Source organism: Ursus maritimus, unplaced genomic scaffold (genome assembly GCF_017311325.1).
Source record: "Ursus maritimus isolate PB19 unplaced genomic scaffold, ASM1731132v1 scaffold_12, whole genome shotgun sequence".
Lineage (NCBI taxonomy): Eukaryota > Metazoa > Chordata > Mammalia > Carnivora > Ursidae > Ursus > Ursus maritimus.
The window spans coordinates 28872462-28896654 of NW_024423564.1; the positions used below are offsets into that span (position 1 = coordinate 28872462).

At 35.0% G+C, this 24193-nt stretch overlaps 1 protein-coding gene across 1 annotated transcript in view; it reads left to right on the plus strand.

Annotated features, from left to right (window-relative positions):
* HFM1 (helicase for meiosis 1) overlaps nt 1-24193 on the plus strand; it is a 98919-nt gene that overhangs the window by 7499 nt on the left and 67227 nt on the right. Inside the window, exons 4-15 of the mRNA XM_040627050.1 lie at nt 4415-4680; nt 5062-5109; nt 13291-13361; nt 13824-13956; nt 14827-14978; nt 15547-15624; nt 15838-15996; nt 19098-19298; nt 19379-19467; nt 22779-22822; nt 22930-23031; nt 23428-23573. Coding sequence (XP_040482984.1) covers nt 4415-4680; nt 5062-5109; nt 13291-13361; nt 13824-13956; nt 14827-14978; nt 15547-15624; nt 15838-15996; nt 19098-19298; nt 19379-19467; nt 22779-22822; nt 22930-23031; nt 23428-23573 — 1489 coding nt within the window. The remainder of the gene's footprint in view (nt 1-4414; nt 4681-5061; nt 5110-13290; nt 13362-13823; nt 13957-14826; nt 14979-15546; nt 15625-15837; nt 15997-19097; nt 19299-19378; nt 19468-22778; nt 22823-22929; nt 23032-23427; nt 23574-24193) is intronic.

The following is a 24193-nucleotide window of genomic DNA, read 5'->3' on the forward strand; positions in this document are numbered from 1 at the left end:
AAGGTTTTTTTTTTTATTAATCTAGGTGAGAGAGAATGGGAGACCGATGTTGACTGTGGTAGCAGGAATGAGAGAGTTCAGAGTGATTTAGGAGATAGAATCCCATAGGACCTAAAGGATTATTAGATATGACACCTGATTTCTAGTTTTCTGACTTGATCCAGAATGATGAAGGATGGTAGTGTCCTTTCATGATGCAGAAAACTATAAAGGAAGAACAGGTTTTGGGGAAGGTAATGAGTACAGATTTGGACATGTTGAGTTTGAGTACCTATAATGTCCAAATAGAGAACTGGATGTATGGGTTTAAAGATTCAGCAGAGATCTAATTGATAGTTTTTTTTTTTTTTCCTCTGTGACATTAGAAGTGAGGTCATATGTGGAGTTTGAGGGGGAAAGTGAAGGTATTGAGCAAGTATGAGAAGAGTGGAAGAGATTATAGAAAATGGGAAAGTAATCCAGTTAGAATAATGGTAGGATTGTTGGGCACTCTAAAGCCCAGTTGAGGTTGATGTCTATGAATTTCTTTATAACAGTTCTATTAAGATATTACTCAGGGCGCCCGGGTGGCTCAGTCGGTTAGCATCCAACTCTTTGTTCTGGCTCAGGTCATGATTTCAGGGTCGTGAGATTGAGCCCTGCATGGGGCTCCTTGCTCAGCATGGAGTTTACTTGAAATTCTCTCCCTCTTCCCCCTCCTTGTCCCTCCCCAGTTCACACTCACTCTCTCAAATAAGTAAATAAATTAAATCTTAAAAAAAGAGATATAACTCACATATAAAATTCACTCTTCTGAAGTATACAATTCATTGGTTTTTAGAATATTCACAGAGTTGTGTAATCATCAGTACTATCTAATTTTAAAACATTTTCATCTCCCCAAAAGAAACTCTGTATTCATTTTTGATCACTCGCCTTTCCAACTCCTCTCCTCATTTTCCTCCCCTCTCCCCAGCCCCTGGCAACCACTAATCTTTCTGTTTCTATGGATTTACCTATTCTAGACTTTCATATAAGTGGAATCGTACAATGTCTGGCCTCTTGTGTCTATCTTCTTTCACTTAGTGTAATGTTTTCAAGGTTTATCCATATTATGTCATGTATCAATACATCTTTCTTTTTATGGTCAAATAACATTCCATTGAGTGGACAATACATTTTGTTTATCCATCTATCAATTGTTGGGCATTTGAAGTGTTTCCATTTCTTGGCTCTTATTAATAATGTTGCTGTGAACATTCATGTACAGGTTTTTGTGTGAATATATTTTTTTTAATTGTTTGAATTTATGCCTAGAATTGGAATTGCTGGGTCATATGGTAACTGTATACTTAACTTTTTTGAGAAACTGCCAAATTATTTTCCAAAATAACTGCACCACTTCATAATCCTACAAGCAATATGTGAGGGTTCCACTTTCTCTACATCTTTGTCAGCAGTTGTTATTGTTCATCTTTTTTATTGTGGCCATCCCAGTGTGGTATGAAGTGGCATCTCATTGATTAGCATTTCCCTAATGACTTATGATATTGGGCATCTTTTCATGTGATTTTTTGGCTAGTTGTGTATTACCTTTGGAATAACATCTATTCAAATCCTTTGCCTGTTTTTTAATTGGGTTTTCCATCTTTTATTGTTGAGTTGTAAGAGTTCTTTATATATTTAGGATAAAAGTCTCTTATCAGTTGTATGATTTGCCAATATTTCTCCCATTCTCTGTGTTGTTTTTCACTTTTTTGATAATGTCCTTAGCAGCACAAAAGTTTTAAATTTTGATGAGGTCCAGTTTATCTAATTTTTCTTTTGTTGCTTGAGCTTTTGGTGTCATATCCAAGAAATCATTGCTTAATCCAAGGTTGTAGAAAGATTTACGAATGCATTTCTTATAAGATTTTTATAGTTTTAGCTCTTACATTTAGGTCTGTGATCTATTTTTTTAAGGATTTTGTATATTTATTTATTTTAGAGAGAGAGAGTGCATGAGGTAGGGGAGGAGCAGAGGGAGAGGGACAAGCAGACTCCATGCTGAGTGCAGAGCATGACACGGGGCTTGATCCCAGAATCCTGAGATCATGACCTGAGCCGAAATCAAGAGTCGATGCTTAACAGACTGAGTCACCCAGGCACCCCTATGCACGTTTGAAACTCTCTGAACTCCCATTATATAGGGGTTTTCCTTCATGGTAGTTTCATTAGGTAGGCATGATTGATTAAATAATTGGTCATCAGTTATTGAACTCAATCTCCATTCCTCTTTCTTCCTTGGATGTCACAGGCTGAAAGTTCAACCTTCTCTAACTAGGGTTTTTTCTGACAGTTAACCCTCATCCTGAAGCTATCTAGGGGTCCTGTAAGCATCACTTCATTAGCATAAACTCAGGTGTGATTGAAAGTTTTGTCATGAATAACAAAAGATGCTTTTTTTTTTTTTTAAGAATTTATTTATTTATTTGACAGAGAGAGAGACAGCCAGCAAGAGAGGGAACACAAGCAGGGGGAGTGAGAGAGGAAGAAGCAGGCTCCCAGTGGAGCAAGGAGCCCGATGCGTGGGTCGATCCCAGGACCCTGGGATCACGCCCTGAGCCGAAGGCAGATCCTTAATGATTGAGCCACCCAGGCACCCCACAAAAGATGCTTTTTATCACAATCTTTACACAAGCCTTACTATCACACAGGAAATTCCAAGGGTTTTAGGAGCTCTGTGCCAGGAACTGGGAACAAAGACCAAATGTATATTTCCTATTATACTAACTAGGAAACTATCTACTAAATAAAAGTTTTATTTCTGGACTTTCAGTTCTATTCCATTGACCAATATGTCTGCCCTTATGCCATAAGTACATATCCCACACTGTCTTAATTGCTCTAACTTTGTTGTAGAGTTCAAATTGGGCTGTGTGAGTCCTCCAACTTTGTTCCGTTTTTCAAGATTTTTTTTTTTTTTTTTTTTTGGCTTCTCTGGGTTCTTTGCATTTTCATATGAATGTTATGATAAACTGGTAAATTTCTGCAAAGAAGCCAGCTGGAAAAAAAAAAAAGAAGCCAGCTGGGATTTTGATGGGGATGGTGTCGAATCTGTAGATCAACTTGAGGAGTATTGCCATCTTAATAACATTAAGTCTTCTAGTCTATGAACATGGGATATCTTACCATTTGTTTAGATTTTCTTTAATTTCTTTCAATGATCTTGTGAGAATTTCAGTGAACAAGTCAAACTTATTTTGTTTATTTTTAAGTATTTTATTCTTTTTGATGTTTTTATAAATGGAATTAAATTTTTTTTTTTCAGATTGTACATTGCAAGTATATAGACATCCGCAATTGATTTTGGTATATTTATCTTGTATCTGCAATCTTGCTGATGATGACTCTCAGTTTTATTGTTTAGAGTGTATCATCTACCTAACTGCTTTTTCCATTAGTGTTCCCCTGCCCAGCTCCAATTATTTTAAAAAGTAGATAGATTCAACTAGGATTGAGGTTTTGCAAGATGAGTATGTTAAAAGGATAAAGAGGAATAGGAGTGTAGAATATCAGTAAAAGAGTAGTCAAAAAGATAGGCCATGGGATCTAAGTCCATTAAAGGTAGACGAGAAAAGAGAAGGGAAGATAGTTTGGGAGAAAATAAAGAGGTTCATTATGGTAAATTTGTTTTTTGACCTCATTGGTAGCTTGTGTAAGCAAGCTAAAAGGATAAGAGGCTGTTATGATATATCGGAATGATTGATTTGAGAGCAGTTCTTGAGAGGAGGACAGTGTTTAAGATCAGAGAATAGGTGAATGAGATTGTTTGAAGGAGAACGCCACTGTAGATGAATGCCTAAGTAATGGAGAGGAGAGGATTTTGAAAATCCTCTTGACATCTATACTTATTTAGTATTTCTTATACTAAAATGATTATTGAATAATATTTGGGAAGTCGATGCTGTTACTGACAAGAAGCCACAATACCTATCTACATGGGCCTCTCCATACAGTTGCTTGTATATTCTCATGATGTAGTGGCTAGCTCTTCTGAGTGTGAATGATCCAAGAGACCAAGCAGAAGTGACAGTATCTTTTATGACCTCCCCTTGGAAGTCATACACTTGTACTTCTGCAATACTCTGCTGGTCATGTAATTCTGTTCTGACTCAAAGTCCTAATTTGAAAAGGGTGTGAATAGCAGGAGACAGGTATCATTGGGGCTGTCTTGGAGGTTGGCTTCTACAAATGACTTTGAGTTTCTGAAAAGTGAAAAGACATAATTCAGTGGTAAATTTATCAAGTTGTATTTTAGGGGAATGCTTAAGTTTTATGTTTGAATAAAACACAGTCTGTGGACATTTTTAAAGGGTCGAATTTTATGCTAGTTTTTCCCATTCTAAGCAGCTGTTACAAGTGCAAACATGTTTTGTTTTATTTTTTTTTTCAGATTATTTAAAATATCTGACAATATACATGAGGATGTTAATTCTAATGACAGTACAAACTTAGACTATCCTATTGGCTCAATGAAAATTGCCCCAACAGAAATGAACAAAGGGGAGCCATGGAAATGTAGCAGTAGTAAGCAGAAACATCAATATTCAGACATTAACCTATTTACAGCAAGCAGTACTTTTTCTGCTTCTGAAATCAGAGAAGACATATTCAAAGCACCAACTTTTTCACTTGCATCCCAGCCTCATGAAGTTCAAGGTAATTCCTTGCTTTTTCAGTTGATTTTATAACAGAACAAGCTTGTCTGTGTTTCTCAGCATAAGAAAGAATAAAAAAATAATAAATTTGAGTAGATTATCTGTGTGCAGTTTCTGCATTCCCCGATCATACTGCATTTTTTAAACTATGATCTAGGGTGCCTGGCTGGCTCAGTTGGTACAGCATGTGACTCTTGATGTCAGGATTGTGAGTTCAAGCCCTGTGTTGGGCGTGGAACCTACTTAAAAACATAAAAAATGAAATAAACTATGATCTAATATTTAACTGTGCTCTTAATTAAAAGTTATGCTAGTTTAATTGAAGCTGCTTATATGGAAGAAATTAAAAATACCTATATAAATATGTAGAATTTTTTTTTAGGGGTAATAGAAAATGATTTAGATTCCTTGAAGGCTGTCACAGAAATCCGTATCCTTTAATTTATTTTACTACAGCAGCTTTATATTTGAAATCATAATTCGTAAGCATGTTATTTCATTGTATCTATGTTTATTTTATTGACAAAGAAAAAGAGGGAAAAGTGAATCTTTTGGGTCATGTGAGTGACCCAGTATGTGTGTGTTAGTCAGTGCTGCTCAAAGTGTGGTCTGCAGACTGGTGCCAGTTTGTGAACCTCTTGTTACCAGTTTGTGACAAGATAAGTATAGAAATGAGTTTTGTATTATTGGCTGAATTCTGAGCATATTTACTTAGATACAGATAATTTCTTACACTTTGGGTAAGGATAGCATATTGGAAAGACATGGGTAGGGGAAATAAATGAGAATGGGACATTCTGTGGATTGGGGATAGTTTTATAAATCTAGTATTTTTTAAATGAAATTTGCAGTTTATACCTATGATCTGATTTACATGTCTGGGCATTTCCAATATAAATATTTTGAGTACGTATGTGTGTTCTGGAGGTAACATCCTCTTTAATTTTCTGAGACCTCATATATGTCTATAAACAGTGTACTTATTTTTTATTATAATCCAGCAGCTCTATTATGTGACCATTTCCCTATGACCTATGAACTCCTTGAAGGGAAGGGCCATCCCTTATTTATCTTTCTATCTCTAAGTACACTGAAAGGCAGGTAAAGGAAGTTGTTCTGGCAAAAGAGTAACCATGAGCTAGGATGAGGGTAAAATAGTGTGGAATATGTTAGAAAGATCAAGCATTCCAGTTTGTCTGAAATAAAAGCTATGATTACAGGAGCTGTAGGACATAATGATTGATAGGTATTTTAGGATCAGGGTATTTAATGCCATGGATACCAAGGTCAAGAGGTTTTGTTTTTGTTTTTGCTTTTTTTTTTTTTAAGATTTTATTTATTTATTCGATAGAGATAGAGACAGCCAGCGAGAGAGGGAACACAAGCAGGGGGAGTGGGAGAGGAAGAAGCAGGCTCCCAGCGGAGGAGCCTGATGTGGGGCTCGATCCCATAACACCGGGATCACGCCCTGAGCCGAAGGCAGACGCTCAACCGCTGTGCCACCCAGGCGCCCCTGTTTTTGCTTTTTAATTTATTAAGCAATGAGGAGAAACCCTGCAGTATTTTGAGCAAGTAAAGTTATGTCATCAAAAGCATGCTTTAGGAATATGGAATTAATGACTCAAAGCTGGAGAAAGCTCTAGACTCCATAAAAGTTATTGTCTCTTTGTCAAAACAGAAAATGAATTCCTCCTGAGCTGGAGGAATCTAGGGGAGAATTATTCTAATCCTGGGTACTCAGGGGACTGAGACCATTCTGAGGTATGGTTAGGAAATATTTGCCTGACCAATCATGAAAAGTTGCCTCCAATGCAGACAACTGAACTAAGTTAGAATGGGGGGAGGAAACAATAGAAGGTTATACATGATGATATCATAACTTCAGATATAGTCAGCTTTTAGTGCTTCTGTTCAGCATGGTGTCTCAATCCTGCTATGCTTTCTTGCTATGATTAAATAAGGTTGGAACATAAGAAATAGGTTAGCTTAAACAGTTAAAAGCTAGTTTCATTATCTGTATGAGGGGAAAGTCTTCTTATCCCTTACTGGAACTGGCCATAATATTACAGTAACTTTTGAAGAGTTTTCAAGATTTTCATGCTATATTAGCTTTGCTGAAATAGTTCTATTGTTTAGGTCTTTTAGTTAAGAATATCACCTAGTCTTATGGTACATTGATTTGTTGTTCAAAAAGTTCCTTTGCTGTCAAACTCACAGAACTGCTACTTTTTATTATTTCTAAGTGTGTATTTAAAGTGGAAGGCTATGGGGCGCCTGGGTGGTGCAGTCGTTAAGCGTCTGTCTTCTGCTCAGGGTGTGATCCCGGCGTTCTGGGATCAAGTCCCGCATCGGGCTCCTCAGCTGGGAGCCTGCTTCTTCCTCTCCCACTCCCCTGCTGTGTTCCCTCTCTCACTGGCTGTCTCTCTGTCAAATAAATAAATAAAATCTTAAAAAAAAAAAAGGCCTTTGGTTTAAAAAAAAATAAAGCGGAAGGCTAAATGCTTTTTATGATAATTTGAGAGTTTTGGAATTACTTGGACACAACTTATTTTCTAATTCTTTTATAATATTTTATTGTATTTGAATCCTCAGGACAGTAGAAGCTTGGTCAGATTGATTTTGCTATAGAAATCTTATTTTCAATGCTGCAGACATTTTCCTACCTGTTATAACATATAATTGCAGTGACACTGCTGAGTGTTGAACAAAAGGAAAAATTTGATATCAAGTGTTTATAGTGATGATAAATGATGTTAGTAGTTGAGTTTTCTCATGAGCTGGAAAACTAATTCTACAACTACTCTGAATCAAAGATTCATTTTTGTGAATGTAAATTGATATGGAACTACCTAATGAGAGAAAAACCAGCATGATGGCCCACTTGTGGGCTTGTTACAAATAAATATTTTATAGGAAGAGACATATTTTGAAGGAAAAATGAGATTCTTTCAAAAGATTGATGGATTGACAAACTCAAAATCACACTTTTGTTTTGGCACAAATATTCTGATACTCTGCATAACTGAAAGTAAAATGAAGATTTGTGTATTATCTGCTTGATTTGATAAATGCAAACCTATATTAGTTGAGTGCTTACTGTGTGCTGGGCACTGTTCTAGGTATTTGGGATATGTCAGTTAAGAAAACAGATAATGAATGAATCCTTGCCCTTGAAGAGTTAACATTCTTGGGATGGGGGTAGGGAAGAAGACAGATCTGAACAATTGTAACAGTGTATAAATAAGTCATATAGTATGTTAGAAGGAAATGAGTAATACGGAAAATGAAAAAGTAGAACAGAGTAAAGGAGTTTAAACTGGGAATGCTGGAATTGAGGGCTCAAGATTAGAATTAAGTAGAATAATTTGGGTAGGTCTTCTTGAGAAGGAGAGATGTAAGCAATTGAAGAAAGTGAAAGAGCCAAGGAAATAAGGAGGGAAGCAGTCTAGGCAGAGGGAAGGCCTTATAGCAGGAACATGGCTGGTTTTTCTGAAGAACAGAAGAGTCCAATATAGCTGGATGAGATTAATCAGAGGCAAGAGTAGGACCTGAGGTCAGAATCACAAAGATGGAGGGGAGAGGCAAAATCATGTAGGGCCTTGTAGTCATTCATATGCTTTGAGAGAAAGCGGGCAATTTGAGCAGAGAAGTAATATGGTCTCATTTAACCTTTTAATGAGATCCCTTACTACAGTCCATCAATTTTTGTATATGTTCATAAAAATATAATTGCTTAAATAATTATGTATTTGTATTCTCAGATATATTGTTTTATGTTTCCTAATAGATTATAACAGCCTCCATTGTAAGAACTCACTTTCTTCTTTATAGCTTTCCACAGCTTTCTAAATCCAGTAATGTAGTTTGCATATAGTGTTTAATAGAGGTAGTTGGTAGATGTGACTCAGACTGAGAAGAACACCATTTTAAGTATAGATATCTCCCAAACTGACAATAGACTCTCACCTTGGAGAGGGGACAGTTTATTCTTCACATCTCTTAATGTTTTTGAGCATTCTTACAGAGGAAGGACCGTTTAAGTTCTTATAGAACCAATATGCTGATAATTGCAATTAAATCCACAACTTAGTATGACCAAATTATTGAAAACAAAGGGGTTCAGGATTAGGTGACCAGAAACACATATCAGCTAATGAAACACAATCAAATTTTAAAAGTTAAAACAGTTAAAAGTGAAAAGTTAAAAAGTGAAATTGGGAACTTTAAAGGAGATATAAAAATCAAATGGCCTAGTCAACATGAATAAGAAAACACCACTCTGCAAAAGATAAACTATACAGGTAATTTTGATATACTGTCACATACGCAACTTTCTGCATCTTTTCCATCAGATTTAATTGTCAAATTATAACCCTATATAAACCTTGTTTCTGTATAGGGACTTTACAAATTCTTTTCAGAATATGGACTGTTCTTGGGGACTGAAGTAATTTCTGTTAATTTCTCCCCCCTCCTGGCTTTATTGAGGTATAATTGACAAATAAAATTTTATCACATGTATGATGTGATAATTTGACATACATATGCATTATAATAGGTTGTCCCCATCAGGTTAGTTTCCACCCTCCATCACCTTCCATGTTTACCTTTTTTTTTCAGTTATATAATACAGTGCTATCAACTCTAGTCACCAGGTCATACATTAGATCCTCAGACCTTATTAATCTTACAGCTGAAAGTTTATACCTTCTTACCAACCTCGTCTATTTCTCCCATGTCCCCAGCCCCTGTCAACCATCATTCTACTCTGTTTTTATGAGTTTGACCTTTTGTGTTTTTTTTGAGTCCACTTATAAGTAATACTATGCAGTATTTGTCTTTCTCTTTCTGGCTTAATTCATTTTGCATAATGGCTTTCAGTTTCATCCAATTTGTCAAAAAAGGCAGAATTCCCTTCCTTTTTAAGGCCGAATAATATTTCATTGTGTATGTATGCGTGTGTGTGTGCGTGTGTGTGTGTGTGTGATATATAGATATATATACATATATATATCTATATATCACATTTTCTTTATCCATTTGTCTCTTGACAGACACTTAAGATTATTTCTATACCTTGGTTATTGTGAATAATGCTGTAGTGAACATGGGAATACAGTGATCTATTTGAGATACTGATTTTGTTTCCTTTGAATATGTACTGTGGGGGCACCTGAGTGGCTCAGTCTGTTAAATGTCTGACTCTTGATTTCAGCTCAGGTCTTGATCTCAGGGTTGTGAGTTCAAGCCCCACATTGAATATATACCCAGAAGTGAAATTGCTGGATCATAAGATAGTTCTATTTTTAATTTTTGAAGGAACCTCCATACTGTTTTCCATAATGGATGTACCCCTTCATTCCTACCTACGGCGTACAAGGATTCCCTTTTTTCCACATCCTCACTAGCATTTATCTTTTGTCTTTTTGGTAAATGACATCCTAACAGGTGTGAGGTGATATCTCATTGTGGTTTTAATTTTCATTTCCCTGATGATTAGTGATGTTGAGCACCTTTTCATGTGCTGTTGGCCATTTGTGTCTTCTTTGGAAAAATGTCTATTCAGATCCTTTGCCCATTTTTAAATTGGGTTATTTGTTTTTTGCAATTGAGCTGTATGAGTTCCTTGTATATTTTGAATATTAACCCCTTATCATATATGTGGTTTACGAATATTTCCTCCTATTCCATAGGTTGCTTTTTCATTTTGTTGATTGTTTCCTCCGCTGTGCAGAAGCTTTTTAGTTTGAAGTAGTACACTTGTTTATTTTTGCATTTGTTGCCTTTGCCTTTGGTTTTAAATCTAAAAAAAATGCCAAGACTAGTGTAGAGGAGTTTATTCCCTATGTTTTCTTCTAAGAGTTTTAGGATTTCAGGTCTTAACGTTCAAGTGTTTGAACCACTTTGAGTTGATTTTTGTATATAGTGTAAGGGATCCAGTTTCATTCTTTTGCATGTGGATATCCAGTTTTCCCAGTACCTTTTATTGAAGAGGTTATCTTTTCCTAGTTCTTGGCTCCTTTGTTGAAAATTTATTTACCATATATGCACAGATTTTTTTCTAGGCTATCTATTCTGTCTCTTTGATCTAGGTGTCTAGTTTTTATGCCGATACCATCCATTTTTTGATTACTGTGGCTTCTTAACACAGTTTGAAATCAGAAAGTATGATGCTTCTGGCTTTGTTCTTCTTTCTCAAGATTGCTTTGGATATTTGGGGTCTTGTGTAACTCCATATGAATTTTAGGATTTTTTTTATATTTCTCTGAAAAATGCAGTTGGAATTTTGGTAAGGATTGAATTGAATCTGTAGATTGCTTTGGCAGTTTACAGTTTAGCAATATCAGTTCTTGAATCCTTGAATATGGAATATCTTTCCATTTATTTGTGTCTTCAGTTTCTTTCATCAGTGTCTTATAGTTATTGGTTAAATGTATTCATTAGTAATTTATTTTTGATGCTATTGTAAACGGGATGGTTAACTTTATTCCTTAGTATTTTATTTTTTGATGCTATTGTAAATAAGATTGTTTTCTTCATTTCTGTCTTTGATTTGGTTGTTTGTGTATGGAAATGTAACTGATTTTTGTATATTGATTTTGTATCCTGCAACTTTACTGAATTTGTTTATTACTTCTAACAGTTTTTTGGTGGAGTCTTTAGGGTTTTCTATATAATATGATGTCATCTGTGAATAGAGACTGTTTTACTTCTTCCTTTTCAATTTGGATACCTTTTATATCTCTTTCTTGCCTAATTGCTCTAGTTAGTATTTCCACTCCTATGTTGAATAAAAGTGGTGAAAGTGGGCATCCTTGTCTCTTTGCTGATCTTAAACAAAAGCTTTCAGCTTTTTGCCATTGAACATGATGTTAGCTGTGGGCTTGTCATATATGGTCTTTATTATATTGAGGTACATTCCTTCTTTAGCCAGTTTCTGGAGAGTTTTTATCATGAAAAGATACTGTATTTGTCAAATGCTTTTTCTGCATCTATTGAGATGATCATATGATTTTTATCTTTAACTTTTTTTTTTTAAGTAAGCTCTATGCCCAATGTGGGGCTTGAACTTACAACCCTAAGATCAGGAGTCTCATGCTGTACTGACTGAGCCAGCTAGACACCCCAAATCTTTAACTTTTTAATGTGGGAGTATCATGTTGATTGATTTGTGGATTTTGAACCATCTTTGTATTCCAGAAATAAATTCCATTTGACCATGGGTGTGTGACTCTTTTAATATACTGTTGAATTTGGTTTGTTAATGTTTTGTAGAGGATTTTTGCATCTATGTTCATTAGGGATATTGGCCTATAATTTTCTTTTCTTGTAATATCCTTACCTGGCTTTGGTATCAGTATAAAATAAGTCCCTTAAGCTATCTTCATTTTTTTTCATTCTTTTTTCATTTTGCTCCTCTGATTGGATTAATTCCATTGCTGCATCTTTGAGTTCATTGATTCTTTCTTCTGTTTGATCTGTCTGATGTTGAATCCCTAGGATTTCTGTTTGGTACTTTTTTATATCTTTTATCACTTTGTTGAAATTCTTACTTTTGTTTATGCATTGCTTTCCTGACCTTGGTGAGCATTTTTATTGGGTAAATAACTAATTGGAGATTTATCTTGTTCTTTTGTTTGGAACATATTCCCATTTCCTCATTTTCCTTAACCCTCTGTTCTGGTTTCTACACATTGGATAAAATATCTACCTCTCCCAGTTTTGAGCCTCATCAATTAACCTAGCCCAAGCTCCTAGTTGCCTTTCAAACCTTTCTGATTGCCCAACCCACTGTCTTTGCTCTTAGTGGCTTCTAGTAGTTGTGCTTAAATGTATCAGTGTCCCAAAGGGGAGGGTTGTAATTAGCAGCTAGGTGAAGGCTGATTAGAAACCAGAACCTGAGGTAGCAGCTGAGAAAGTATGCAGTGAAATCCTTTCCAGGTAGAAACTGGAGATGAACACTTGCTGCTTCCTCTGCAGTGACCCTGAATGTGTATATCTGTAGAGGAAGTCGGGGGGGGGGGGGGCGTTCCTGTGCCCATTTAAGAACTGCTCATTTGTTTTCATTAGTCCTGTGGGTCTCATGAATGTAAACTCTGTTGGCTTACAAAGGTGGGGGCTTATCCTGTGGGTGGGAGCCTTAAAGGTCAGGGATCTAGATATGTGGTCCAAACTCTTTGCTCCTCAGGGAGAAGCTGGGAGTTGGGAGTTCCTTTCCAATTGTATGGTGCTGTACCAAGGATGGGATTTAGGGTAAGAGTTGTCTCAGACTTGCCTACGCATTTCATTGTGGGTATTTTCATTCACCCAATGTGTAGGAGTCACTTAACTAATTTCTGGATTTTTCTCAGAATTGCTCCATGTGTAGCTATATATTTGGTGCATCTGTGGGAGGAGGGAAAGTTCAGGAGCCTCTTATGTTGCCACGTTGGTCCCTCCCTCTATATCTATTAATTCCTTTCTTGTGATGTTAAAGCCTCATCATTAAATATTATCAAAGTAAATATTGATTAATTGAATTTTTAAATTAAAAGTAACCAAAAAATTAATTAATTAAAAGTAACCAATTCTTAAAATTCTGAAATATTTGACTCCTTAATGCTGTTCTAAGCGGCAATATTTAGAAGTATTTTCAAGGAATTCCCATATTTCAACTATGTACAGTCCAAAGCCTTTGATGATGTAAGTATTTTATTGTGATTTTTACTTATCTGCCTCTTTTTATTTTATTGTTCGTTCTCTAAGGGCAAGGACTAGATCACATTCGTTTTTATGTTTCCAATGCCATGCTCAGTGACTGGTACCTTATAGGAACTCAAAAAATGCTTGCTAAATGAGTGCATGTGACTTTCATAGGTGGGTTTGTATATATACATTAGATTTATAAAATCTCTCTGGAAGCTAAAGAAATTATTTTCGTCTAGGTCTAACATACTACTTTCTCAAATAAAATAATAAATTATTGATAGTGGTGGGTTTTTTTGAGGGTTGTGGATCTAGAGAAAGGTTAGAATTTTAATAGTTTAGGGGAAAAATAATTTGAATTATTATTCAAGAGAGTCTTTCTTACATATTTTCTAACAAATTGAGAGTGTGAATGAAAAACTCTATATATTCCATGATTGATTAAATTTTATTTTTTAGCTTCTTTACACAGATAGGAATTTTGTGATTTGTGCTCCAACTGGTTCTGGGAAAACTGTAGTGTTTGAACTGGCTATAACAAGATTATTAATGGAAGTCCCATTGCCATGGTCAAACATTAAAATTGTTTACAGTAAGTATTTATATATTGTAAGAGTAATTAATTATAATAATGAAAAACCAGTGAGGCAAAAGTAAAAAATTAAGTTCAAGCCATAGGAATTAATATTTGGTTCTCCATACATTTTTTTTTTAAAGATTTTATTTATTTATTTGACATAGAGAGACAGCCAGCGAGAGAGGGAACACAAGCAGGGGGAGTGGGAGAGAAAGAAGCAGGCTCCTAGCGGAGGAGCCTGATGTGGGGCTCCATCCCAGAACTCCGGGATCACGCCCTGAGCCGAAGGCAGACGCCCAACGACTGCGCCACCCAGGCGCCCCTCTCCATACATTTTTAATGAAGACGTATCACATTTGCTCTTGTCTGTTACATTAAATTCCAAGCACATTTTCCCAGAGTTGTAAATGAAAAGTAATATTTGAATTGAGAATTTGAACTTTACATGTTTATTTTTTAACGGACAGTAAGAACAATAAATTCAAACATTTTGTAATTCTGACAAATTTCCATAGGAACCTTTACTGTCCTTTCTTAGGTATATATATATATATATATTTGAAATTTTTCATCTAAGTAATTTATGTACATGGTTAAAAAAAATAAATTACCACAAAAAGGCTTATAATGAAGAGCAATAATCTCCTGCCTTACCTTTCTCCACTCTTAGTTACAATTCCCTGAACAATTACTTCTTTTTCTATTTTTAGTTTAGTCCGGTGATTATATCTCTAAATAATATGCTTTTATTTTTAACTCTTTCAATTTATAAATATTAGGCAGCACCTAGTTGTATAGTTTCATCTTAATTTTATTAGCCAATGTTTGTGAAAGTAATTTTAAAATTGCACTGACATTCAAAATAAATATCTTATATTGTTATAGTGGCACCAATAAAGGCCCTGTGTAGTCAGCGTTTTGATGATTGGAAAGAAAAATTTGGACCAATAGGACTGAATTGTAAAGAACTCACTGGAGATACAGTAATGGATGACCTATTTGAGATTCAGCATGCCCATATTATTATGACAACTCCAGTAGGTGTTATTTATACTCAATAATATTTCCTTGGTTTATTAGAAATATGTTTCTCTTCACCAAGAATAAAAGTTAAAAGAAAACACAAAGTAGAAGAATATATTTGCAATGTAAAAAACAAACATAAGAAGTACTAATGTTTAGGTTATATAAAGAACACTAATCAGTAAGTAAAAGATAAATTACCAAATGGGAAAAATAGGCAAAAGATATGAATAGGCAATTTGTTATTGAGGATAATTTGTAATCATACTTTTTGCTTGTATTCTTTTATCCAAATATTATGTATTGCAGAAGGAGGACCTTGGTAGGCCTTAAAAAAGTAATTAGGCTGTAATTTTGAATATTTTTGGTTAAACTTAAAAATAAATGGGGGTTTAATTTTTTAAGCACTTGTAAAACTATCAGGATCCTTTAAAATGTTTTTAATCTTTAAATCTTTTTCAGGATACTTTTAAGACATATTAAAATATTGCCCATTGTTTGTTTAATGTTAAGATTTTTATTGATATCTTAATATTTATTATAATTTCTTATCATATTAAACCACTTACATTGTTTCTTTAGGAAAAATGGGATAGCATGACTAGAAAATGGAGAGACAACTCTTTGGTCCAGCTGGTTAGACTCTTTCTCATTGATGAGGTAGTGAACACTTTACTCATTTTCAGAGATAAATATAAATTGATGATTAGAATGGATAGAAAGAAACAAGACATTTTCAACCAAACTATTGTTTGTTTTATCCCTTCAAGTGGAAAGGCTTATTTTCTTAAGTGTGTTAATATTATTATGGATTTTAATTGATTAGTTTTTTATTCTTATAGCTAATCATTTTTTTCTTGATTTCTTTCTTAGGTACATGTTGTAAAAGATGAAAATCGTGGACCAACTCTTGAAGTTGTAGTCAGCAGAATGAAAACTGTACAGTCTTTATCTCCTACTTCTGAAAATAGCAGCACAATTATTCCATTGAGATTTGTAGCTGTATCTGCAACAATTCCAAATGCTGAGGATGTAAGTTAGAATGTTAGTCTATCTGGGGCGCCTGGGTGGCTCAGTCGTTAAGTGTCTGCCTCTGGCCCAGGGCGTGATCCCGGCGTTCTGGGATCGAGCCCCACATCAGGCTCCACTGCTGGGAGCCTGCTTCTTCCTCTACCACTCCCACTGCTTGTGTTCCCTCTCTCGCTAGCTGTCTCTCTCTCTGTCAAATAAATAAATAAAATCTTAAAAAAAAAAAATTTTAGTCTATCAGATTTTTTTATGACTAGTGAAATATTTTGTCATTTTAATCTTAGAGGAAAGTGAGGTTTTTTTCCTGTAAATCTCGTAACCAATTTAGTAGGAAAGTATGTTGTAGAAAGTTATTGTTAGATCTCATAGGTATGGCAGTACTAGGCCTTGTACTTGGTTGATTTGGTTTAATGAAACATTTTTGGTACAAGTCTGTTGTTTACTAGTATCTAAAAGTCTTGATTTTTATGGGTTTCAGATACCTCATAATGACTAACAATTTGTTATGGTTGTTATAATCACCTGACTCTAGTTGTATAGCAAAGTATGGTGGAGAATGAAAATAATTGCTTAGGTGATTACCACCCACCTTTTCACATCTATGTGACTGCCATTATGGTAAGCACTAATAATAGATACAGAAGTGAAAACATATAGACCCTGCCCTTGAGGAGGATCTCTTGGTTAATGGGCTACACAGGTAAAGAAATAATTGTATACAGTATTATACTTGCTATAATGAGTATATGTCCTAATTTTTTTTTTAATATTTGGGCAAACTTCTTGAAAAATAGTATGGTTTAATTGTTCCTCACTCCAATTACTTCTCAGCCTACCCAGTATGACTTTTTTTCCTGCTATTTATTTATTTATTTATTTTTAAAGATTTTATTTATTTATTTGACAGAGATAGAGACAGCCAGCGAGAGAGGGAACACAAGCAGGGGGAGTGGGAGAGTTAGAAGCAGGCTCATAGCGGAGGAGCCTGATGTGGGGCTCGATCCCATAATGCCGGGATCACGCCCTGAGCCGAAGGCAGATGCTTAACCGCTGTGTCACGCAGGCGCCCCTTTCCTGCTACTTAGAAATTTCACAAATAGTTCCCATATTGTTTAATCCAATGGAAAATTTTGCCTGATTTATCTTTAGTTTGGCAAAATTATTCATTTTCCAGTTCTTATGTTAACAACCTGTTTTGTTCATATTCAAAAATAATAGAGAAAAATTTTAAGTATATGTAATCAGCAGAAACCCAGTGTTTGTCTTTCCAGACATATAGGTGGAATCATACTATGTGTGCTCTTTTGTGACTTGCATGTCACCTACAGACATTTCCATGTCGTTAGATATTCTTTAATACATTTTTTTGGGTTTTATTATAATTTATTGGTCTAATGCTTTAATGATGGAAGGTTATTTCCATTTTTGCTATTGTAAACGGTGCTGAAGTTAGTATATCTTTGAAAACATCATGATTATTTCTCTATGATGAACTTTTAGAGTGGAATAACTGAGTCAAAGGATATATAAAACGCTAAGGAAACAGTGCTTTCAATAAATGGTGTAGTCATTTATACCTCCACCATCAGCCATTTCTCTGTATTCTAGCACTGGGTATTATAATAAATTATTGTTATTATTACATTTAAATAGTTGTCGGGGTCCCTGGGTGGCTCAGTTGGTTAAGTGTCTGTCTTTGGCTCAAGTCATGATCCCTGGGTCCTGGGATCCAGGCTCCCTGCTCAGCAGGGAGTCTGCTTCCCTTCTTCCCTCTACCCCTCCCCCGTGCACACTTTCTCTCAAATAAATAAGTAAAATCTTTAAAAATAAATAGCTGTTAAATTTCTTGTTTAAAATATACTTTATTTTAAAATTTTGTACTGCTTTGATTTTTACTGAGGTAAATATTTTTAATATATCAATCACTTTAAGTTCTTTTTTTGTACCTTGCCAGGTCATGTTCTTTACCCTTTTTTCACATTGGGATGATAAAATTTTCTCATTGATTTGTAAGCAGTCATTAAATATCAGTACTCTGTAATTCTTGAAATTCTTTTGTCCTTTGAGATAATCACTACATCTGGTGAATGCTACTTTCCTGTCCCTTTGTACAAATCTTCTTCCTCAATTTTCTCCAAATTAAGGTCTTTACTCTTGACTTTCTGCTTCTTTCAAATTAAATTTCTTGTTTGACTTATTTGCACACAGGATAGCCTTGAAAATGTTTTAATATTTCCTTCTCCTGCAACTAAAAACTCATTATTCCATCTTCCTGTCAAAGAAATGGTCAGTTTCAGAGCAGGCATGAAGCCTAATTACTAACCAGGTTATATGAAGATAAGGATTGCTCACCATAGCTTCAGAAATTAACAAATGACTCCAGCATTGAGTCTAAAATGTGCTTTGGGCACTGCCATCTCTCAAGTATTTATTTGCTCTTTGTTTAAAAATTATCAACCCTTGGGGTGCCCGGGTGGCCCAGTCATTAAGCGTCTGCCTTCAGCTCAGGTCGTGATCCTGGAGTCCTGGGATTGAGCCCCGCATCGGGCTCCTCCGCTGGAAGCCTGCTTCTTCCTCTCCCACTCCCCCTGCTTGTGTTCCCTCTCTCGCTGGCTATCTCTCTCTCTCTCTCAAATAAATAAATAAATAAAATCTAAAAAAAAAATTTTTTTTCAACGCTTGCCAATCTCAGCCAGTCATTACTTTGCTACTCTTTTGCTATTATTTAGCACAACTCAAAAGATCTGTCATGCATATCTAGGCAAAGGTCTGAAAAATAGGAAGCTTATAATGATAGTGAGAAATTCAGTTTCTCTGCCAAAATCAATTTTAATTTTATTTTGGACTCTTGGGAAGGAAAATAAAACAAAATAATAATTAATTGGGAGTTTACAATGTTGAAAAGTGTGAATAATCTTAAAATACTGCTACCAATAATATTTACCAATATATGAATAGGATGGTGTCACTGGATTATGTAATACTGAAAAAGACAGCTTAATTATTTTTATACCTTGTCTTTAAAAGTGGTCTATTATTATGTAATGTTTAGACATGAAACTTGACTAAAAAAACCTTTTAATGTATGTTTCTGTTATTTAAAGATTGCAGAATGGCTTTCAGATGGTGAAAGACCTGCGGTATGTCTGAAAATGGATGAAAGACATAGGCCAGTGAAACTTCGGAAAGTGGTTCTTGGATTTCCCTGCAGAAGTAACCAAACCGAATTTAAGTTTGATTTAACCCTCAACTACAAAATTGCCAGTGTTATACAAACGTACTCTGATCAGAAACCCACACTTGTGGTATGGATTGTTAGTTGCTTATTTTTGAGTATAATGTTCAGTTTTTAATATAATTAATCCAAGAATTCATTTATTTTTAGTTTTGTGCAACAAGGAAAGGTGTGCAACAGGCTGCTTCTGTTCTTGTGAAAGATGCTAAATTTATTATGGCTGTGGAACAGAAACAGAGGTATATTTTTTCTTTTTTTGTTATTGGAGATAGGAAGACATTTAGGGATTATCTAGATGAGATGAGAAAACTGGGTTCGTTTCTTCACCTTTTCAAGTTACTCAGCCTCTCTAAGCCTCAGTTTCCTCATCTATAAATTAAGGATAATAGTAATTTGGAAGATTAAGTGAGAGAGTGAATCTTAGTGACACTATGATCCTGTCTTCTTTATTTCATAGCCAGGTTTCTTCGAAGATTATTCATATTGCTGTCTTCATTTTTTTTACTCACTTTGAGTTTGGCATCTCTTGTAATTTTTCCCTGAGGCTAATCTTGCTATTGCCCTCTCAGGAGCCTCTAATACATTTGATCCCTCCACCTTATTTCAAAACCTGGACTCTGTGCTGCTGCGATCATCCTCTACCAAGTTTCTTCCTACTTTGCTGGCTGCTCACCCTCAGTCCTCTTTTCACCTCTTCTACCCAACTCTGAAATGTTGGCATTCTAGAGGTTCTATCCAGGGTTCATTCTTTCTAATCCCACACTTCTGGTATTTGTATCTATCACATGGGTTCAAAGAATATATGTATGCTCGTATATGTGTCTATGAGTTCCTAAATTTATAGCTCCATTCTGAACTCTAGTTTATAGTCCATGCCTAACCGACATCGCCAATTGCTTATGTATGATCGTCTCAAACTATTAGAAATTAGTGGTGATTTGAACTAAGGAGGTGGCGGTGTTGATGGAGATAAAATGATACATTTGAGATATAATTAGAAGTAGGAATAAACAGGTCTTGGAAATTGATTGCAGAAAGTTATGGAAGAAGGTGAGGGAGGTGCCAGTGATAGGTTTCTGCCATGAGCAACCAGGGAGTGCTGTATAATTAAGATGGGGGAATACTGGAAGAGGAGTTGGTTTGAGAGAAAGAACCATGATTATATTTTGGATATATTGAGTGAAAAGGAATGGGATGCTATTTTGAGTTGGTGTAGACCAGAAAAAGAGACTGATGCTTACCTCATTCCCCTTTGACCACTCGTGTTCTAGCAACTCCTATAAGACTTCTTTTTGCCCATCAAGCCCCAGATTCTGTTACTAAGGTTTCTAAATTTGTCTAACATGCTCAGCTATTTTGTACTCTGGTTTCTTTAGCTTTTTATTAAATACTTCTTCTGTTGTATCATGCATGAAAATAACAAAATATTCCTATATTTTGGAATTTCTTAGTTAACTTCAGGAACTTAATTGGTAGTATTCTCATAATGAGAATGTTTCCCAAGCCTTTTTAAACAGTTTTTTATTTTAATCACCTGGTCTGAGCCTTTGGTTTTAATCCAGAAAACTTCTTGGTTACTTATGGGCAGTGATCAAGAATATTGGGAGAATGTATGCATCCATTAGATCATTTTGCTGGCAAAACCTTTTTTATAATCAAATCACAATCGATAGTTTCCATACCAGCTGCACTTGGTTTTTTAACATTCTTGATTATTAATTTTCTAAATGTTTTTAGCAAAGATGGGGTTTCAAAACCCAATTGACCAGGTCATTATAAAACTAGTAGCAGTATAAATGTAAAATGGAATTTTTTTAAGAAAGTGTAGCTATAGGGTAAAGAGATTGTAAGTAGGGATGAGTAATTTGGAACCTTCTACCTGGGTGAATAAACTAGCTGGGCCATGTGACTTTTAGTCAGAAACAAATGTGTTTGTCAAGCAGTGAGGCTTATTTTCTTGCTCAAAAACTAACTCTGAAGGAAATTTTTAAAAACTTGTAGAATTCTTTGTGTAATAGTGGCATCATTCATATAGAATGACTATATAACCTCCCAAGATGAATACTTAATAATTAGTATTTTGAACCTGAACCTATCTATAAGAGTAAATAACTGAAGTAGCTAACCTGTATTCACCCTTAAAATTAGTTTCCATTCCATCCTTTCGCTTTTCTCCTGTTGTCTGCTGCACCCAAATTAGCTAATTTTGTTTTAATTATTTTCTTATACAGAAGCATATATCATATTTCTCCTTTTCTCACTTCCCACTCTTTACCTAGTTACTCAAGGAAAATTTCTCTTGTCTTTCAATTCTTTCTTCACCCTTTGTCTCTCCTCCCCCCCCCCCATCCCCCTTTCTTATGCTTGTTTTTTCCAGGAATGAAATGCTGGTATTAGAAACAACATGAGAGGCTCCTGGGTGGCACAGGCTGTTGAGCAACTGACCCTTGGTTTTGGCTCAGATCATGATCTCGTGGCTGTGGGATGGAGCCCCCTGTCAGGCTCCGAGTCTGCTTAGGTTCTCCCTTTCTCCTTCTGCCCCCCACCCTCACTACTCTCTCTCTCTCAAATAAATAAATAAATCTTAAAAAAAAAAAAAAAAAAGAAACAGCATAAAGTTAGAGACCATGATTTGGATTGCAGTGCTGCCACTTTACTAGCTGTGTTCCACTTGGCACATTACTTCTCTCAGTTTCAATTTCTTAAGCAGGGTGGGATAATATGAGAATCAACTGTCTGTATTACCATATTATTACCATTTTGGCTAATTTCACTTAGCACAATGCCCGCTAACTTCATCCATGTTGTTGAAAAAGGCAGAATTTCCTTCTTACTTAAGACTCAGTAATATTCCATTATGTGTCTGTGTGCGTGTGTGTGTGTATCAAATGTTCTTTATCCATTCATCTGTCTCAGACACTTAAGTCGTGTCTATATGTTGGCTATTCTGAATAATTTTGCAATCAACATAGGAGTACAGGTACCTTTTTGAGATACTGATTTTGTTTCCTTTAGATATAATCCAGAAGTGGAATTGCTGGATGATGTGGTAGTTCTATTTTTAATTTTTTGAGGAACCTTCATATTGTTTTCCATAGTGGCCGTATCAGTTTACTGTTCCCACCAGCAGTGCACAAGGGCTTTCTTTTCTCTACATCCTCACCAGCATTTGTTATCTCCTGTCATTTTGATACTAGCCATTCAACAGGTGTGAGGTGATATCTCATTGTAGTTTTGACTTTCATTTATCCCTGATGATTAGTGATGTGGAGCATCTTTTCATGTATTGTTGGCCATTTGTATAACTTTACTGGAAAAATGTTTATTCAGATCCTTTGCCCATTTTTAAATTGTTTCTTATTTTGCTGAGTTGTAAATTTAAGGACTTCTGAATATGAAAGTTAGATATTGTCTACTTCTTAAAGGTGATTTTCAAACAATGATATTGTGAAAATGTTCTAATATCTGTAGCTTCAAAATAATTACTAAACTAAGAGTTTTTATGTTAATGGGAATTACTCTTAATAATTTTATGGTATTTTTAAAATAGGTTACAGAAGTGTGCATATTCCATAAGAGATTCAAAACTGAGAGGTAAGTTTAGAGATTATTTTTGAATAGAATTTTCAGCTACACATAAAAGGAGTCAATTATGGATGAAAAATTAACAGCATATAACAGGTTATATATTTCTATTATAGATATCTTAATACATGGTGTTGCTTATCATCATGCTGGTATGGAGCTGTCAGATAGAAAAGTAGTTGAAGGAGCTTTCACTGTTGGAGATCTACCAGTTCTTTGTAAGTAAAACACATTCTTGTGGCTATTATAAGATATTTCGGAAAACTAAGAGAAAAAAAAAGAAAAAGTTCAAGTATTCTGGCTTATTTCTGTTTTTCTTCCAAGAATCTAAAATTATGTAATTACCCATGCATATACGTGCTGCAGTAAACTCTGGCAGTTTTAGTTCTTTATCATGCTACTGAACACAGTGCTACCTGAAAAGTAAGAATTTAATAGTTTTTGGTTTTAAGATGTGTTATTGTTTCACATTGTAATGTTCTTTTCCTCTTTGTTTTTCCTAAATTCCCTATGTGTGAGTTTTTACGTATAAGAATATATATTTTATAAGAAGATGTCTACCTGAAGCAATAAAGTTATATGGCTTGAAAGTATTATTTCTAAATCTGATGCAGTTACTACCAGTACTTTAGCTATGGGAGTAAATTTGCCTGCTCACCTAGTAGTTATAAAATCTACAATGCATTATGCTGGAGGAATGTTTGAGGAGTACAGTGAAACAGATATTCTACAGATGATTGGTAGAGCTGGTCGACCTCAAGTAAGTGACAATATTTTATTTTTGTAACTTGTTTTAAAATAAGGTAAAAAGCAAAAACTCTTTTTTGTGTACTTTTTGTTAAACATTTAGATTAACATTTCATATTCAAATTAGGTTTAAAAATAAGTGCAACGGAAAGTCTACTTTAATGGAGACCTAGAAGTAAAACAAGTCTCACCGAAGGAGACATGCTGCCTCTATTCCCTGAGTTTCTCTTGGCTGATGGTTGGGTTGATGAATGTGTATATACTGTCAAAAGGTTTTTTTGTTTTTGGTTTTGAGGGTTTTTTGATTTTTGTTTTTTGTTCTGAATGGGGATGCTATTCGCATTTTAGATGGGACAGTTTTTCATTGTTTAGGACTGTCATACATTGCAGAATGTGTAGCATCACCGAGTCTTAGCACAAAATGTCAATAGTGGTCCCCAGGTATTGTGACAATTAAAAATTAGCCCATGTACATTACGAAACATGTCCTACTCTTTAGGCAAATACTTAAAGAAGTCATTCGTATAGTTAGTAAGGGAACATTTAGGAAGAATATCTTTTCAAAGAATGTCAAAATATTATGTTATATAAATCATAGTTTTTATAAGATCAATTAGATTATGTTACTATACC